This window comes from Dasypus novemcinctus, chromosome 3 (assembly GCF_030445035.2).
Source record: "Dasypus novemcinctus isolate mDasNov1 chromosome 3, mDasNov1.1.hap2, whole genome shotgun sequence".
Classification (NCBI taxonomy): domain Eukaryota; kingdom Metazoa; phylum Chordata; class Mammalia; order Cingulata; family Dasypodidae; genus Dasypus; species Dasypus novemcinctus.
In genome coordinates, this window is record NC_080675.1 from 143,000,067 (window position 1) to 143,018,194 (window position 18,128).

Consider the following 18,128-nt stretch of genomic DNA (forward strand, 5'->3'; position numbering starts at 1 on the left):
TATTAATTGAATGAATGAATGGATAGATGAATGAGCTATTGATGTTTACAAAGCAGGCCCCTCCCTCCAGTCACCACGCCTTGGCTTGAGCATCTGTCTGCTCCCTTAGACATCCCCAGCTTTCCTGCTGGGCTCCTTACCTCTAGGGTCTCCTCCCTCAATCTATCCTCCCCATGGTAGCCAAATTGATGATCCTGAATTACATCTCTGGAGCACCACTCTCCTGCTCTAAAACCTCCAGTGGCTCCTCATTGCCACCCAGATACAGTCCCCTCACTCTGGAGTTTAAGAGCCCGGGTGGCAAGATACATCCCAGTCTTCTGCCTCAGGGTTCTATTCTCTGACCCTTCTCCTCCAGCTACGTGGTTTTCAGCCTCTGTACTCTTACCCTCACTGTTTGTTCCATCTTTTAAACTCTTCTTGCCCGTGTCCGCACATATGGAAGCCACCTCCTCCACGACACTCTCCCCATTTCCTCCACCACTCAGTCCTGCCAAGTTGGAAATTAACTCGGGTGAACTCCCACAGTCCTTTCTATGTACCCTCTGTTGGTACTTGTTATCTGGGCCTGGGTTTTGGGGAGCATACACCCTCTCTTCCCAGCCAGGCTCAGCACTTGCTCTTTCTGCATGTTTCTGTGAATCTACTCAGTGCTGGGCCCGGGGTTGTGGTGGTGAACTGGACACCACAGCCTCAGCGCTCCCAGGGCCGAGAGTCTACCAGGTGGTGAGGAGTGCAGCAGAGGAAGACTGCTTTGGGAGGGGCTGCTTCTTTCTTGTGCCCCCTTGGACCTAACAAGGCCCCTGCCCTGAGTTGGGGGTGGGGTTGGTTTGTAAAACTGGGCACCAGACCTGGCTCTGACATTAATTACATCATCTTTCTGAGTCTCAGTTTTCTCATCTGAAAAATGGAGATAATCCTACTTCCCATACAAGTTGCTTGAGCCTCTGAACCTATACCTCAGGGAGCTCATTATGGGTTGGATTGTGTCCTCCCCAGAAAAAATGTTGAAGTTCTAATCCCCAGTGCCTGGGGCCTTTGAAAATCGGATCATTACAGATGGAATTAGGCAGGTTACCATGAGGTCATACTGGAGTTGGGTGGGCCCTTAATCTAATGCGACTGCTATCCTTACAAGAAGGGGGGAGAAGACACAGGCAGAGGAGAAGATGCCACGGGACAACTGAGGCAGAGATTGCCATGGATTGCCAGCAAGCCCCGCCACGAAAGAGGCATGGAGCAGAGGTTTCCATACAGACCTCAGGTGTCAGCCCTGCTGACACCTTGATTTCAGACTTGTACCCTTTAGAATTGAAAGACACTACATTTCTGTTGTTTTAAACCTCTGAGCTTGTGGGACTTGGATATGACAGCCCTAGGAAGCTAGGACACCTCCTGTTCTTAAAGACCATGGAGTCCCAAGGGTGCCCTTCCTGGAACTCGGGGTGGGGTGGGGTGGGTCGTCAGGTCCCTGCTCCAGTGTCCTTGAGGGACCTTGAGGGAAGGAGGAGAAATGCTCAGCCTTTCTGAGAGCTGAGGCATTTTCTCTCTCCAGGGGTGAGAGCTTCAATGATAAACTGGAAACTTGTGGGGCCTAGATCTGTTTTTTTCTCAGCACCAGGCGGCCTCCTGCTCCAGGGGACTAAAAGTTTCAAGAGGCCCTCTGCAAACCCTGTGTTGGAGCTACTGGAACATCAATGGTCTTAAAAACCAACTGATTTAATGATTTCAATGTAAATTCATTAGAGACATGTGGATTAAATTTCTCTGAAAATACACAAGGGCTTAAGAAGCAGGGGCAGAGAATACTCAGATCAAGAGGAATTTGTTTTCTCTTTTCCTTTTTTTTTTTTTTTCTGTGAGTGTTGCTTTTGTTGCTAAAACCAGGATGTGGAAAACTGTTCAAGATGTCTGAAGGATTAGTGTACAGTCAGCTTTCCCTTGTTTGAGTTCTGAGTTGGGGTGAGGTGCATGGAAGGTGAAGGGTCAAGAAAATAAAGCAGCAGCCCCCATGCCCCGTGCTCATTCTCCAGCTATTTACAACACTTGTGAAGGTGCCCTTGTCCAAGCAGCCCTTGTTCAAAGAGGCTCACAGCCTGGTAAGCTGGGGCTAGATCCCATTGGTGTCTGTGATAGATAACGTGGGTAGATCTTTCTCTGTAGCAATATTGGGACCTGGAGTTTGGGGTAAGGATGGCAGGTACTGACGCTCTTCCCACTGGTGTGTCCCAAAGTCTGCCTCCAAGTGGCAGAGTCACTGCACTTCAAACCCTTGCTCTTATCCTTACTTTGAGGTTCCTGCTGGCATGGAGCCAAATCAGTAGGTGTCATGTATAATAGCTGGTGGGCTCCCAAACGATGTTGGCATCAGCCTCTTTTTCTACGATCACCCATCCACAGGGATCTATGTCTGAATACAATTCTTTGAATGCTGTCTGCAGGCCAAGGAATATGGGGGAAAGGAAAGGAAGCAGGAAGGGGAAGCAATCAAGTAGGATATGTGATGGGGTTCACACAAGTGGGGGCAGGAAATCCTGAAGGGCCTATGGGTTTTTGTCTGTTCTGCATGTGACTCCAGCCTCCCCGGTTCTCTCAGTCCAGTTGTGTTGTGGCAGTGAACATGCTCAGGTCAAATGACCACAGTGTGCGTGACCCTGCCCATCTCTGGTACCATCTTTCTCCCACAGCCCTGGTGCCTGCTCCCACAATGCTCAGAGCAGCAGAAGCAACCAGGAATTGGTTCTATCATACTTCTCTGCTCACCTAAGCCCAACCTTTAAGACCCTATTCAAATAACCCTCTTCTATGAAGGCCTCCCAGAAACTCTAGGCACAGGGATCTTCCTTTTCAACTTTGCCTATTTCTGCTGTGAGCAAGACACTGCTGGCTGCTCCCAGGCTTTGGGGAGATGAAGCTGGTTGGCCAATAGGCGAGGTGGGCCATGGGCCTAAGTGACACCAACATAAAGTAGGAAGTGATATGTGCCATCAGAGAGAGAACTCAGGGAGGGTGAGGCCATTTTTGGCTAGAAGAAAGACCCAGAAAGGCATCATGGATGAGATGGCCTTACAAAGATGAACATAATTAACACCAGCTCATAGTTTGTCTTTTACTGCATTTTAATTGTTTCAAAGATATTAGCAATGCCTCCCCAACTGGTCTGTGAGTTACTTGTGAGTGAGACCATGTCCAACTCATAAAAATATTTTTTGCAGAGTCTAGTAAAATAAATGAACAGATGTTTAATAAACAAACATTGGTCAAAATATTTTTCTGGGGAAAATCAGTTCCAATAAATCCTCAATCATCTATATGAGGTAAATAATATCAATGTGAATCTTATGTCTGAGCTGGTAGAGAGAGGTTCAAATCATTCAATCAACATTTTAAAGTATGTTCTTTTGAGCATCTATAAAATGCCAGGGATGATACCCCAGATTCCAGGAAGAAGGCCAACAAAACAGGCAGTTACTATCCAGTTTAATAAAAGCAATGAAAAAGGAAATGCAAAATTCTGTGGGGGTAGCTAATCTATTGATGGGAAGGGATGGTGAAAGAAGGTTTCTCATAGGAAATGACATATATTTATGAAAGAATATGAAAGAGTATTTTCAATTCCAGCCATAAACAACTATGAAAGCCTGACAAAATAAACAAAATAATTGTTTTCAGATACTGAACAGTCACCAATGAAAGTCCAATCCTTGAGAGAAGGGAAGCCCAGGACTTGACCCCCACATTCACCCTGGCTTTCTTTTGGAGGACATTTTCCTTCTTGTGGTTCAGGGAAATAAGGTTCAAGCAGAGAGCAGCAGTCTTGCTTGGTGGAGGAAACAGTAATTGGATTTGGGCTTGTAAAGCAGGGTTGGGCTGGGGTCCACGGTACCAGAAAAGAGAGAACCAAAGAAAAAGAGCCCCACTATACGCCAAAAGTTCCTCTCAAGTCTTTGGCTTACTCTTGAGCTGTGCTTGCAGAATGTGAGACTCTGGGTCTCTCAGAGAACAGCCACTGGGAGGAGAAATTTCAGAGGCTCCCCAGTGCTGGAGAGATTTTGGGGTTCTGGCCAGCCAGAATGGAAAGACCTTAGTGAAAGGGCTGGACTTGCAGTTGAGAGCTCAGAAAATCCATGACCCAGGAGTAAGGATCACACTCTAGGAGTAGGGGGGAAAATAAATTAGATCTTCCCTAACTAAAACCAAAATCAAGCCTTGAAAATATCTAGGTGATTTTACCATTACTTTAACTGCCTATCAGAATAAAATTTAGCATTCTTTAAAGGAAGGTAACATAATCTAAAGTCTCTGCAATGTATCATACACAATAGAGTAGGATAAAAAAATTATTAAATAAGCAAAGAATCAGGAAAATGTGACTGATAATCATAAGATAAAATAGCCAATAGAAGAAGACCCAGAGATGATACAGATATTGGCATTAGCCAACAAAGAATTCAAAATAACCTGGACTAATGTGTTAAAGAAAATAGTGCTCTCAGACTTTGGGGAAATGACGCTGATTGGCCAATAGAAGAGATGGGCAATGGGCAAGGTATTGGTGGTGAAGTGATGTATGGGAGCCCTGTGTGATGTTATACATGTTTATTTTGTAAATGCACCATTTTTACTATATAGTTATTGTTTATGTATGTTCATGTATGAATGATATACTTCAATAACATTTTTTTCTAAAATAAAAAAAGAAAATCATGTCAAAGATGGATGAAAGGAGAAAGATGATTTTAACAGATTAGAATCTGTAAAAATGAATCATATGAGCATTCAGGAATTGCAAAATAAAATATCTGTAATTAACAAAACATGCAACTGCACACTGGATACAGCAGAAGAAAGGATAAGTGAACTTTAAGACAGGTGAAAATATCTAAGTTAAACCACATGTAGAGAAAAAATGGAATAAAAACAGACCAGAGAGATGAAGAGTATGTTGAAAAGACTTAACATACATGCAACCGGAGTCCAAGCAGAAAAGGAGGGGAAGAATGGGACAGACGTTAAACTTGAAAAAATAAAAGTAGAGAAAATTCCAAATATGAGGAAAGACACCAACCTACAGATTCAAGAAACTTAGGAAACACTAAGGAGAACAACTAAAATTAAACTACACTTAGATACATCAGAGTCAAAATGCTAAAGTTAAAGACAAATAGGAAAACAGAAAATGGCATATTACATAATAAATTGAAGTTTGACATATCAGCAGAAACCATAGAGCTGGAAGAAATGGGATGACCTTCCAAAGTGCTAAAAGAAAAACTGGCAGCCCAGCATATTATCCTAGTAGAAATTTACTTCAAAATGAAAGTGAGATAAAGAGGTTTTCAGACAAAATGCATAAACACAAACCAAAAACCAACCCTCAAAGCTGAGAGAATCATTATCAGCAGACATTCACTGAGAGAAATATTAAATAGAGGTTTTTGGCTAAAGGGCAATGATGCTAGATGAAATATCAGAACTGTATGAGAACATGAGGAACACCACAAAGGGTAAGTAGGAGGGTAAATGGAAATGAACATTGGCCGATTAAAGCAACAATAATAATAAAGTGAAATTCACAACATATGTAAAGGTAAAATACAGGGCAAAAATGTCGCAATGGATGGGGCAGATAACTAGAATTAAACTATTGCAAGTTTTTTGTGTTGTTTAGGAAGTGGTAAGAATACTGATTTGCAATAAATCAAGAATGCATATTGTAATTTCTAGGAAAACACTAAAAAGTTAATAAAAGAAGGTACAACTACAAAGCTAGTAGTAGAGAAGAAAAATGAAATAATGAAACACTTGAATAATCCAGAACAAAGTCAGAAATGAGGAGTAAAGGGACAAAATCTAGATGGGGCAATAGAACATGGCAACATTGCAAAACAATTGACTTTAACCAAGTATATTAATTATTCTGTTAAATGTCATTATCCAATTAAAAGGAAAGACTCATCAGACTAAATATAAAAACCAACTATTTGCTCTTTAAAAGAGACACATTTCAAATATAAGGACACAGAAGAGCTGAAAGTTATATGATGGAAAAGATATATCACACAAAACTCACCAAATGGCAACTTTATGTATATTAATATTAGACAAAGTAGACTTTAAGGCAAGAAATTTTCTGAAAGATAAAGAGGGACATTCTATAATGATAAGTGGGTCAATTTAATAGGAGCATTTAACAGTCTTAAATTTGTATGTGCTTGATTAAAAGAGCTTCAAAATACATAAAGCAAATGTTGATGGAAACAAAAGGATAGGGAAACTCCCAGTCATAATTAGAGATTTTAATAGACCTCGCTAAGAAACTGATAGAATAAGCACACAGAAAACCAGCAAGGATGTAGGTGATTTGAACATCACAATTACCAAGTTGACTTAACTGACATATACAGAGAAATACTTAATAAACTATAGAACAGAAATTTTTTTTCACATGCACTGGGAATTTACCAAAATAAACCATAACTAACATCACAAAGAAAGTTTTAACAAATACCAAAGGATTTAAATTATACAGTGTATCCTATCTGACCACTGTGGGATTAAATTAGAACGCCAACAGAAAGATAACTGGAAAATCTCCAAATGTTTGAAAATTAAGCAACATACTTCTCAGTAACCCATGGGTCAAAGAAGAAATCATAATGGAAATTAAAAATTGCTTTAACATGAAGGATAATGAAAATATAAAAATTCATGGGATACAGCAAAAGCAATACTTAGTGGGAAATGATGGTATTATATGCATATACTAGAAAAGAAGAAAGGTTGGAAAATCAATTTATATAAGAAACTAGGAAAATAACAGCAAATTAAATTAAAAAAACAGAAGGGAAGAAATAAAAATTAAGAATAGAAATCAATGAAAGAGACAACAGGTTCAGTAGAGAAAATCAATAAATCCCAGAATTGATCCTTAGAAAAGATTAATAAAGTGGATATACCTTTGGCAAGACTGATCAAGTACAAGAGACAACATAAATTACCAATAAGAGAAATGAAAATGAGGGCATCACTATAGATCCTATAGACATTAAAAAGATAATAAGAGGGTATATTATAAACAATATTTCATTAATACAATTTCAAATTTGAATGAAATGGACAGATTCCATGAAAAGCAATATGAAATCTGAATAACTCATTATCTTTGAAGAAATTGAATCTATAATTAAAAATCTTCTCACAAAAAAAATTCTAGATGTTTCCCTGGAGGATTCTTCCAAATATTTATGGAAGTATTGATAATAATACCAGTTTTATACTCTGCCAGAGAATAGAAAAAGTGAGAAAACTTTCCAACACATTTTATGTGTTTCTGACAAGGGCATTACAGTAAAGGAAATTTACAGGCCAATATATCACATGAACATAGAAACAAAATTCTTGACACGATATTAACAAGTAGCATCCAATTACCTTATATATACATGTAAATTTGAATGCATGCCAAGTGAAATTTATTGCAGGATTGCAAGTTCAGTATAACACACAAAAAAAATCACTCAATCAATGTAATTAACCATTTAAAAGACTAAAGATATGTTTGGATGTTCATTGGGTATTGTCATAATGGATAGAGCTACACAGGAAAACTGAGGGAATGCTGAGTTCCCATCTTGGGGAGCTCTGCCACTTTCCCCAATTGAACAGCAACAATTCCCCAAGTGCAAGGACAAATACCAGTGAAGAAGGGTGGTCCAATGATGGGCCCTTGATACTGATGACTATGCTTATGAGCGCGTGTGCTTGAAATTTCCACTAGGCCTAGAGCTGCAGGGTGCCTAAGAATTACCTCCTGAGAGCCTCCATGTTGCTCAAATGTGGCCACTCTCTAAGCCAAACTCAGCATGTAAATGCATTTCCTTCCCCCAAGCATGGGACATGACTCCTGGGGATGTGCCTCCCTGGTGCTGAGGGATTATTATCATCACCAGCTAGTGATGCAACTAGAAAAAGACCTTGATTAAAAGGGCAAAATGGTAAAGACAAATGAGTCTACATGGCTAAGAGACTTCAAAATGAGTCAGTAGGTCATCAGAGGAGTTGCGCTTACACACATCTCAGCAGGACCCCAGAGGTAGCCAAAGTAGATACAACCCCAGGTACTGGTGCTCCTGATGGCTATGGAGAAACACAGGTTCTACAGTCATAACAGATGGCTCTGGAGTTCAGTGCCTTGCCAGTGGGCCCTACTTTGGAATTTGTGCTCCTGAATGTGATAGAGTTGGACTCAGATGTGACCTCTCTACACATGCCTTTTCTGTCACTTTTACTGAACCTGTGGTTGGCACTGGGGTTTGTGTATGCTCAGGAGACTTGAGTCTCTGGGCTGTCCATGTGCCACCTGGGCCCTGAGCCTCAGCAGAGTTGCAACACCTACTCTCCAGTTCTGTTGGACTTACCCAGGTCAGCTGATGGGGAGGTAAGAATGGTCAACCACCACATCAGGGAACTGAGAATGTCTACAATTACAAGAAGGAGAATTGCATCCATCAGCCATGTGGGACCTAAGTCCCCTCTCGATTTAAAAGTGGAGTGGACATTGCCATCTCAGGGTCCTCAGGATGGAGGAATATAATATGGATTGGAGTGGACTTGCCGGTATTCTACTTTAGAACTGTTGTGACTCTAGCAATGGAACTAATTATACCATTGATGTGGAGACAGGGGCCATGGGAGTTGCTGAGGGCAGGGAGAGGGAGGAAGAGGTGTGATATGGGGAACTTTTAGGACTTGGAGTTGTCCTGAATGATATTGCAGGGACAGATGCAGGACATTGTATATCCTGCCATAATCCGCTGGATGGGCTGAGGGAGTGTCTGATCTACAATGTAAACTATGGTCCATGTGGTGTGGCAGTTCTCCAGGGTGTATTCACCAAATGCAATGAATGTGCCTTACTGATGAAAGGGGATGTTGAATTGGGAGGAGAGGGGGTGTGGTGGGGAGTGGGTATATGGAAACCTCTTATGTTTTTTAATGTAACATTTTGTGCTATTTATTTATCTTAAAAAAAAGATGATAATAAAATAAATAATTTTTTAAAACTACCACTTTAAAAAATAAATAAAACAATAAAAAGAACTATGTAATCATCTCAATCTTTGCAGAAAAAGCATCTGATAAAATTCAACATCTGTTCACGTAAAAAACCTAAGCAAACTAGTAATAAAATTGTTTCAAACCTCTGATTTTGTTTTTCTTCTTCAGTATTGTGTTGGTTATTCTGGGTCTCTTACCTTTTCATATAAACTTTAGAATCAGTTTGCCAATTTCCATATTTTAATTGGGATAACATTGAAGATATAGATCAGGTTGTGAAGAATTGACATGTTAACAATATTGAGTTATTCTTTCAATGATTAACAATGTACTTGGTTACAAAATATTGAGTTTTCCCTTTTTTACTGGAATAACAAAGAATGTTCAATATTACCCCTTCTATTCAGCTGTATACTAATGGTTCTAGCCAGTGTAATTAAGGAAGAAAATGAAATAGAAGGCAGTAAGACTGAAAAAGAGGAAATAAAACTAATGATTTTAGATGATATAATTCTATGCATAGGAAATACAAGAGAATCTATAAGCAAACTATTAGAAATGATAAATGGAGTAAAGTTTCTGAATAAATGTAAACATACAAAATTAATTTTATTTTTTTAAACTCAGTAATTTTATTTTTATTTATTTATTTTTAGGAGGTACTGGAGATTGAAACTGTATCCTCATGCATGGGAAGCAGGTGCTAAAACCACTGAGCCTCTAATTGTATTTTTACATACTAGCAAAAAAGATTGACAAATGAAATTAGAATATTCCATTTTAATAACATAAAATATCAAATACTTAGGTATTAATGAAAGATATGTAAGACCTACATTGAAAATTTCAAAACATTATTGAGAGAAAATGTAAAAACGGAATCAATGTAGAGATATAAATGTTCATGGATTGAAAGACTCAATACTAAGATTCCATTTTCCCCTAATTGTTAAAAAAATTCAAAGCAATCCAAATTCAAATCCTAGCAAGTTTTGTTGGAGGAAACTGACAAGCTGATTCTAAAATTCACACGGAAATATAAAAGATCCAGAATAACCAAAATGATTCTGTAGAAGAAGAACAAATTATGGAGAACTTCACAGTACCTGCCTTCAAAATTTAATTTAAAGCTACATTTACCAAGGCAGCTTTATTGGGACAAGTTTAGACAGACAAGCTGAATAGAATAGAGTCTAGAAAAAGACCCACACATTATAATTGCCTGATTTTCCTCAAAGGTGCCACTAGAATTCAGTGTGTTTGCAGGAGGGAACAGTCTTTTAATAAATAGTGCTGGATCAACTGGATATGCATATGGAAAAATAAACTGTGTCCTTTATCTCACATCTTCCACAAAAACTAATTTGAGATGAATCATTGACCTAAATGAGAGAGCAAAAACATCAACCTTCTAGAAGAAAACGGTGGAAAATATCTTCATGATCACGGGTGAGGCAAAGATTTTTTAAACGAGACACACAGAAACTTGAACTATAAAAAAGACAGATAAATCAGACTTTATTAAAGTTAAGAATGCCTGTTCTTCAGAAGACACAATTAAGAGAATGAAAGGGCAAGACACGGACTGGAAGAAGATATTTGCAATATACCTATTTGACAAAGAATTTGTATACAGAATATATATTTAAAAGTCCTCCAGGGGAGCGGACTTGGCCTAATGGATAGGGCATCCGCCTACACATGGGAGGTCCGTGGTTCAAACCCCGGGCCTCTTTGACCCGTGTGGAACTGGCCCATGTGCAGTGCTGATGCGCGCAAGGAGTGCCGTGCCACGCAGGGGTGTCCCCTGCGTAGGGGAGCCCCATGCATAAGGAGAGCCGCTCAGCGCGAAAGAAAGTGCAGCCTGCCCAAGAGTGGTGCTGCACACACTGAGAGCTGACACAGCAAGATGATGCAACAATAAGAAACGCAGATTCCCGGTGCCGCTGATAAAGATAGAAGCGGTCACAGAAGAACACACAGAGAATGGACACAGAGAGCAGACAACGGGGGGCAGGGAAGGGGAGAGAAATAAATAAAAAATAAATCTTAAAAAAAAAAGTCCTCTGAATCAATAAGAAAAAGACACACGATGCAATTAAAAATGGACAAAAGTCTTGAGCAGACACATTACAAAGGAGAATAGCAAAATGGACAATAAACTTAATGAAAAGTTACTCAGCATCATTAGTTATCAGAGAGACACAAATTAAGCACATATTGAGATACCATACATACCCACCTGAATGGCTAAAGTGGAAAAGACTGATGTGAATAAAAAGTATTAGTGAGGGTTGGGGGGCACTGGAACTCTCTCTCTCTTATGTTATTAGAGAGAGTGTCAATGGGAACAACCTCTCTGGAAACAATTCTTTGCAGTTCCTACTAAAGTGAAAGTAAAACTAAAGCCTACCCTTTAATCCAGCATTTCAACTCCTGAGTATATTCCCAACAAAAACGAGTGCACGTGTCTATCTAGAGACCTGTACAAGAATGTAATTAGGAACTCTATTCAAATTAGCCCCAAACTGGAAACAATCCAATACTCACAAACAGTAGAATGAATAAATAAGTTCTGGTAAATTGATCCATGAAGTATGATATATTTGACAGCATGATTGAATTTCACAGACATAATGTTTATCAAAAGAGGTCAGATACAAATGAGCACCTACTGTTGGACATCATCTGTAGCAGGGGTTCTTAACCTTTTTGGTTCCTATGCCAGTCAGGTGAAATGAATATTACTGTAATTTATTTATTGCATACATTCATAAGTGAAGGAAATGCTAGATTTCAGTTGGAGGTCAGAGAAAATAACAATAATAAGTTGATTTTTTTCAATTCAAGCTCACGGACTTCCTGAAATCTTTCCATGGACCCCTTGAAGGTCTGTGGACCTCTGGTTAAGAACCCCTAATGTAAACGAAGATCGAACACAAGCAAAAGTAACCCGTGGTGATAGGAGTCAGGCTAGCTCCCTCTGGAGGGGCACTGCCTGGACAGGGGTTACAAAGAGACTTCTGGAGAGCTGGAAATGTTGTACATCTTGTTCTAGGTGGTGAGTACATGAGTGTATACCTATGTAGAAGTCCATGGAGTGCAGGGAAGTGGATGTGGCTCAATCAATTGGGCAACCATCTACCATATGGAAGGCCCTGGGTTCACGTCCTGGGGCCTCCTTGTGAAGGCAAGCTGGCTGCCCACAGAGAGCCAACAGCCCACACCCGCGAAGAGCTGACACAGCAAGATGACACAACAAAGAGAGACAAGCAGACACAGAAGAACATGCAGCAAATGGACACAGGGAGCAGACAGCAAGCAAGCGGCAAGGGAGGGGATAAATAAATAAAAATAAATCTTAAAAAGAAAAAGTTCATGGAGTGCACACTTAAGATGCCTACACTTAACTGTGTGTAAGTTATACCTCAATAGAAAGATAAGAGACTCCTTTACGAATAATAACAACAACAACAACAGGAGAGAATTAGCCAGATCCAGAGGTGGGGTGGGATGAGAAGAGAAGGCGCAAAGGAGGCCTGGGGACCTGGAAAAACTGAAACAGTTCACTCAGGCTGGAATGTTGAGGCCAGAAAGCAGAGGGTGGGGGGATGGAAGGGGAAGAGACCTGGGAGGGGGCAGGGGCAGTGCAGGACATTCACAGATGATCTTCCTGTGCCCCCTGACTCCACGGGGCTTCTAACAGGGCCCTGCAGGAGCTCAGGCCTGTCCACTCCAGGAGGGAGGGAAGAGCCTTTCCAGGATCAGCCAAAGACCAGACAGCAGAGGGCAGCGGGGGACCAAGGGGGAGCGTGCCTGAGCATCTTGCTGGGGTGTTGGGATGTTCTAAAGTGCATCGGTGGGGACGGCCGCAGGACTTAGTAAATTTACTAACAAGTCTTTGAGTTGTTCACTTGAAATGAGTGAATTATATATAAAAATATGCCTCCACCAAGATATTAAAAGCCATCAGAGGGAAGCGGACTTTGGCCCAGTGGTTAGGGCGTCCGTCTACCACATGGGAGGTCCGCGGTTCAAACCCTGGGCCTCCTTGACCCGTGTGGAGCTGGCCATGCGCAGTGCTGATGCGCGCAAGGAGTGCCGTGCCACGCAAGGGTGTCCCCCGCGTGGGGGAGCCCCACGCGCAAGGAGTGCGCCCGTGAGGAGAGCCGCCCAGCGCGAAAAGAAAGAGCAGCCTGCCCAGGAATGGCGCCACACACACTTCCCGAGCCGCTGACGACAACAGAAGCGGACAAAGAAACAAGACGCAGCAAATAGACACCAAGAACAGACAACCAGGGGAGGGGGGGGAATTAAATAAATAAATAAATCTTTAAAAAAAAAAAAAAAGCCATCAGAGGTGGCTTCTTCCCTCTTCTCGACTGCCCCTGCCTGGGGGTGGCTCCTGGGGTCTTTCCTGCCCTTTGCCTCCACTCAGCCTCACGCTCAGTCCCCGTTACCCCACATGTGCTCGTGCTTTAACCTGTGAGCACACTCACATCTTCCCTGCAGAGGCACCTCCCAACGGCTCTCCAAGTGGCAGCCCCCGCTGATGAGACAAGGCCACAGAGGCCCTGGCAGGACTTGGAGGGGTACCTGCCACATAACCCAGGCGAGGAGGGGGTGTTCATTCCCATTTCACAGACGAGAAAATTAAGGTCCTGAGAAATGAAAGCTCAAGGTTGCACAGTCAGGGGTTGATCTTTTGCAACCTCTGACCTGCTGGGATGAAGGGTCAAGTCCCTGGAGACGGAGGGGTGGGAAGGAGGGGCGGGGTATGGGATGGTGCCGCTGGGCGCAGGGCAGCAGCACTTACTCACCACTTCCTGCCGCCGATTTCATGCTGCTGCACTGTGTAGCCAAAGAAGGCGTTCCTGGGGCCGGGGATGACCCGGGGCGTCCTGGTGTCCATGTTGAAGGAGTCTGTGAACCCTGGGGTGGGGAGGAGAGGAGAGGCAGGTGGTCAGGTGGACGGAGGAACAGGCCCAGGGGTGCCGTGCGGTTGTGGTTGTTGGGGAGAACGTTCCCCAGTCTAGGGGAGTCTCAGATGAGGTAGGGGGTCCACAGTTGGATGGGAGAGGCTGGCCCCCGCCCTGGAAGAGCCTAGAATCTGGTGGGGAGGCAGACTGTCCAGCTCTTAGGGACATTAGTCTGAATGGAAGACCCAGTCCCTCCCAAGAGAGTTGCCTGTCTCTTGGGGGAGAGACAGCCTTTGGCCTCAAGGGGCCAGAGGACAATGGAGGAGACATGATGCGTGACCTGGAAGAGCCCATGGTCAGATGGGAGGACAGAAGCCCTCTCGTGGGGAGCTCTACACTGAGTTGGGAGACACTGCCCTGCTCCAGCAGATCCAGTCTGATGGACAGAGTGAGGATGCCCCAGGGCAGGCGCTTACTGCTTCCACGAGGGCCAAGCTGAGTCTTCTAGTTGCTCCCTTGAGGAGCCCCATACTGGGCCTGACCCTTCTCTTGAACCCCGGGGTCCTTGCAGCCCCTTCTCTGGCCCCTCCTTGCTCCTGCAGACTGAGAAGTCCTTGGGGGCCCCGCGCCTGCAGCTGAGCTCCTGACTGCTCAGTGCTCGACCCGCACAGCCAGCTCCCTCCCTTCTCCATCTTGCCTTCCTCCAACTCTGCTTCTTGCAGCTTCTGTTTTCCTCTTCCTTTTTTTCCTTTCTTTGCCCTCCTCTTTCCTTCTTCTTTTCCTCTTCCTCCTTCTCCCTCTCCTTTTCTCATCTCTCCTGCTAAAGAGTCAGGGAGTGAACACCCCCCTCGGGGGCTGCCGGGGGATCACTGCCTTCTAAACTCTCTGCGAAGCCCTGTGCCCTCCTCTAGGGCTGCTGTGGGGCTGGGGCAGTGGAGGCAGCGATCCCGTAAGCTTTTCACCCTGGCCCGAGGGTCTTCCCTGTTTGGGTAATCACAGGCCAGTTAACTAGATCCCATCTGCGGGGAAGCCTCGTTTGCCCCTGTTGGCATTTTTGTGCGAAATCACAGCCACATCTGGGCGGCATCATCTGCTGTTGCAGGAGAATGAGCAAGTATCAGGCACACTTGGCAGACACAGGCACAACCCCAGGGAGGCTGCAAGACGAGTCCAGGTCCACTGCGGGTTAGCACACAGTCAGAACGAGAGCCTCAGGCGCCGCTCTGCGACTCTTACCCCCTGAGGCACTTCCAGGGTCTGTCTGGCCTTGTTACACCTGGGCACGGCTGTCGCCACCAACAGGACCACCAAACTCGGGCCCTAGGGGATTTAGAGGTGAGCACCCCACCATGAGCCAAAGCCTTCCGGTAAGTGAAAATCAGCCAGCAGAGTGGAACTGTTATCATTGCCACCCTTCATAAACTTCAGAGAACATTCACATTGCGGTATTTGATTCCCCTGACAACCTTGTGATGCAAAGGAATTATTATCCACAGAGAAAACCAAGGATCAGAGGCTAACTGACCAGCCAAAGTCACAGAACCAGCCAGCAAGAGGATAGGGACCCAAGCCCCGAGGCCAGGTGTGTACCGTGGACGTCCTGCTTTCCCTTCCCTGAGCACTGACCTCCCAGTTGATGTGCTCAAGGGTGATGCTTTGGGCAATGACCTGAATAAGGCCTCTTGTACAAAAGCAAGGGTTTCCTTCCATACTTCCTTTATTTTCCCATCAAACTGAGACAGTGCCCAAAAGTTCCATCGTTAGAGTCATGGAATCAGCGTCCCTGGAGGTAAAATTGGGAAAGCTTAGATTAGGGATGCTAGATATATGTTATCTCACTGATCCATGCTGATTGATTATCAGTGCTGCCAGGGTCACCGAGTTAAGAAGGATTCTGAGGTCAAATCTGGCCTCAGTGGGGAAAGAGTAAGTAGTTTGATCCATGAGCAATGTCTGCCGTGGGTACAGGAGAGGGCAGGTGCAGCAGGGGTTTATGGAGCTGACAGCATGGTCTGTGTGATTCCTAATCTACCATGTGAATTTTGTGTTATGATCCCAGAATGGGGGTGGGGGAAGACTACCTTAATCTATCAGGGACTTTAAAAGCCCCTTGGCTGGAAGGGGCTTATTAGTCTGGTTAACAGCAGGCAGCATGGGGGAAGAGAACCTTGATCAGGTGAACACGGAGGGATGAAGAGCACAGGTTCCTGGCCTGCAAGGGCATGTCACAGAGGAGAGAATCTGGTGTCACTTGTGCAGAGCAGGAGGGCACTGGGTGGGCAGAGAAGGGCCAAAGAAGTAGAGTCGCCAGTGGCTGAGAAACTCCGCCTCTCTCCAAATCTGCCCTAGGAGCACACAGGCACACGTGCAGGGGCACCTCCCAGAGCACACACTGCCTAAAGGAGGGGTAACTTCCCATTTGGCTCCCTAGCACCCCCTAGGGCCCGTTCTGCATTTGAGCCCAGCAGGGGGAGGTGACGCTGAGCAAGAGGAAGATGTATTCTGGCTGTCGGGGAAACCGGACCCACCACCAACTCCCAGGCTGGCAGCGGGAAGAGGGCCAGCGAAAACAAAGCCCGAAGTTGTGTCTTCAGGGTCTTCTCCACTCCCGTACCCTGTCAGTGCTTCTTGTGTCTCCACGGCCAGAGGGACCCTTTCAAAACCTGCTGATACCCTCCAAGGGTTTCCTGCTCCACTCAGAGCCAAAGTCAAACTGCTTCCCGCAGCCCGCAAGGCTGAGTGGCCCAGTCCACCTGTTTCCTACCCTCTCCCCTTCACTCTCCTTGTTCCTTCAATGTGTCAGGCTGTCCTTTATCTCTCCTCTGGAAGGCTCTTCCCTAGTTACCCGCGAGGCTCCCTCCCTCATGCCGCTTCCCCCCCCCCCCCCCCCCCCCCGCTCTGATGCCATCCTATCTCTAAGGCATCCCTGTCACTCTCTGTTCCCCTTGCCTTGCTTGCTTTTTCCTCGTAGCACATGCCACAGGCAGATGGGATATTATTTGTTTACTGTCATGCAGCTGATATTTTATAGTGTCTTGCATGCTCTAAGTGAAATGACACCCAGCTATATTCTCACTGCTCTATCCTCTGCCTCACATAAAGATATGTCTCACAGTTAGTGGTCAACAGATATTGGTTGCTTGAATGGTTAGAGTCCAGGGCCCTCATTTGGCTGGGACTCACTCTCCCCCCAGTGAGGAAAAAGTAGAAGAAAAGAATATTTCCTGAGCATTGGTATATTCCAGGCACTATTCTAGGTATCTAACCATTAGCTTTATAGTAATTAATTAGATCTCACACCAAACCTGTGAGATAGATATTCCCACCCTACAGGAGGTGAAACAACCTGGCCCGGATCACTCAGGTGGGAGCAGAATTGAGCAGGCATGTCAGTGTGCCAGAGCGACGGTACCCCTCTCTGGGACACCGGCCTTTCACAGGAAGAATGCACTGGGGAGGAAGGAGGATTCTTTTTGGAGGGGAGGTCTTCCCACCCTGCTTCAGTCCCACCTCCCAGGCCTCTGGGTTCCAAGGGGGACACACAGATGGGAGAGCAAGTGGGAGGCCGTGCTGTGCTCCTTCCTGTGGTCGAAGCCCTCCTTTGGGGCTCAGGTGGCCTCATCTGGTGCCTTCATTTGGGGTTCCATCAAGGACTAGTCCTGCCTCCCCTGGTACCCCCAGGCCCACCCTCCCTTGGGACAGGATTAGGGCAATCTGGCCACAAGGAAGAGGACAAAACCCTCAGCACCAGGGCATTAAATTACAAAGTGCTGGTTTCTCCCCCCGAGTCTGCATTTGCTTCTGACCAAACTGAGCCAACCAGGGAATGGATTTCCTAAAAGTGATGTCAAGTCCAAGGCTCTGACCTCGGCGCCCGACAAGATCTCTGGCTTGTTCCTCTGATGGGGACTGGCGTTTGTGCCAGAGAATGCACTCTTTTCAGAGATTTATGAGCCCCAAATACCCACAAAACAAAACAAAGTTGTTTTTGACAGGAATCAACTGGCAGTTTTCAGAGGCACCGGGAGCCTGGCCGGGCAGCTCGCCACTTTCCTGCCCTTGATATTGATGACAGAGGAGGAAAAAACCACAGTTCCTGGGCTGCTGTCTCGTGGATTGTGGCCAAAGTTACATCAGCCGCTGCCCCCT

General features: G+C 44.6%; 1 protein-coding gene across 1 annotated transcript in view; it reads right to left on the reverse strand.

The window, feature by feature from the left end:
* ITGA11 (integrin subunit alpha 11) overlaps positions 1–18,128 on the reverse strand; it is a 134,673-nt gene that overhangs the window by 89,149 nt on the left and 27,396 nt on the right. The window contains exon 2 of the mRNA XM_058294400.2: positions 13,881–13,992. Within this exon, the coding sequence (XP_058150383.1) occupies positions 13,881–13,992 (112 nt within the window). The remainder of the gene's footprint in view (positions 1–13,880; positions 13,993–18,128) is intronic.